A 1,253-nucleotide genomic window follows, 5' to 3' on the forward strand; every position below is an offset into this window, starting at 1 on the left:
TAGCAAATATATATATATATATATAAAATTCATTGAGAATTAATTTCCATTTTTAAACTCGGATAATTTTTATTTTGGCTTCCTTATTATTTATCAACTAAAGGAAATCAATTGGTGTCCCAATAACTTCCTATGTATATTTTTTTATTTCCTTAAATTTCACCAAGTACCTACAAATTACCAATTAAATGCAGCCTGTAGTCATCACAGAAAAAAGCAATTACCTGGTCACAGCAAACAAGCTTCGTTAGCAAAGGATAGATTTCTCTCAGGTGTCTTCTAAAAATTTTATTGTTCATCAAGCACATGCTTTTAAGCACCTGAAAGAGCAAGGTTAACGGATATCAACTTATAATACAGGGAAGACAACATCAAGAAATTAAGAAACAAGAAAAAGCTACAATGAATTTCATCCAATTAAGTGTACGTGTCAGGTACCAGTATAATGAATTTTTTTTTATTAGGGTTCCAGTATAAGGATGCAAGTAAACGAGGTAAAACAGGTATGTTACTAGTGCAGCTGCTACCAGTGAGGTATCACTCTAAAAATGGCGTGATAAGAACAGAAATTAGAAGAAACAAGTATATGACAGGCAACTCCACAACAGTTGGTAGAATGCAAGTCAACTTTCATGCTCTCATGGATTATAATCCTTGTACCTTAACAATGACAGGAGCACGAAGTTCCAAGACTCGATGAATATCTATGTTAGCAGTTTCTCCAGAACTAGACTGGAGATCAGAAGCCTCCCTGAGAACCTGTTCACAGAAAGAGACCAGTTTCTCCTCAGCTATCCGTTCAAACTTCTCTTCTGCATCAGAACCAGCATCTTGAAATCCATCAGCCTGTAGACCTTTTTCTGAGTTTGTTTCAAATCCATATGTCGATTTCTGTAAGATGTTTAGATATATGCCAGTACCCGCTAATTCCTGGCGAAGAAGATTCATTGGTGGCCTGTTCAAAAGTTGGCAATGCTTTAAGTCCTTGAATTGAACAAAATGTATACACATACAGATAATTTTAATACCTTTCATCAGGAATTTGGTGCATGCGAGTCCTAAGGCTGGTGGATGAATTATATGAAGCAGCAAACTCCAACAAGGACAACAAAATGTCCAATACAGCAATCTTCTGTTCTGCTTTTAACTTGGTCCAATATTTCTTCTGTTAACAATAAGATAAAAAGTTATATGGGAGAACATATCAAAACTTTCCCTTTTTCATTATTGTTGCAGAGATTTGCAACCGCTAC

General features: G+C 35.3%; 1 protein-coding gene across 1 annotated transcript in view; it reads right to left on the minus strand.

Annotated features, from left to right (window-relative positions):
* LOC107638432 (brefeldin A-inhibited guanine nucleotide-exchange protein 5) overlaps nt 1–1,253 on the minus strand; it is a 14,334-nt gene that overhangs the window by 1,435 nt on the left and 11,646 nt on the right. Inside the window, exons 30-32 of the mRNA XM_016341694.2 lie at nt 1,029–1,169; nt 661–955; nt 225–320 (exon numbers count right to left, since the gene is read on the minus strand). Of these exons, the coding sequence (XP_016197180.1) occupies nt 225–320; nt 661–955; nt 1,029–1,169 (532 nt within the window). The remainder of the gene's footprint in view (nt 1–224; nt 321–660; nt 956–1,028; nt 1,170–1,253) is intronic.

The sequence above is a fragment of the Arachis ipaensis genome, chromosome B04, assembly GCF_000816755.2.
Source record: "Arachis ipaensis cultivar K30076 chromosome B04, Araip1.1, whole genome shotgun sequence".
NCBI classification, from domain to species: domain Eukaryota; kingdom Viridiplantae; phylum Streptophyta; class Magnoliopsida; order Fabales; family Fabaceae; genus Arachis; species Arachis ipaensis.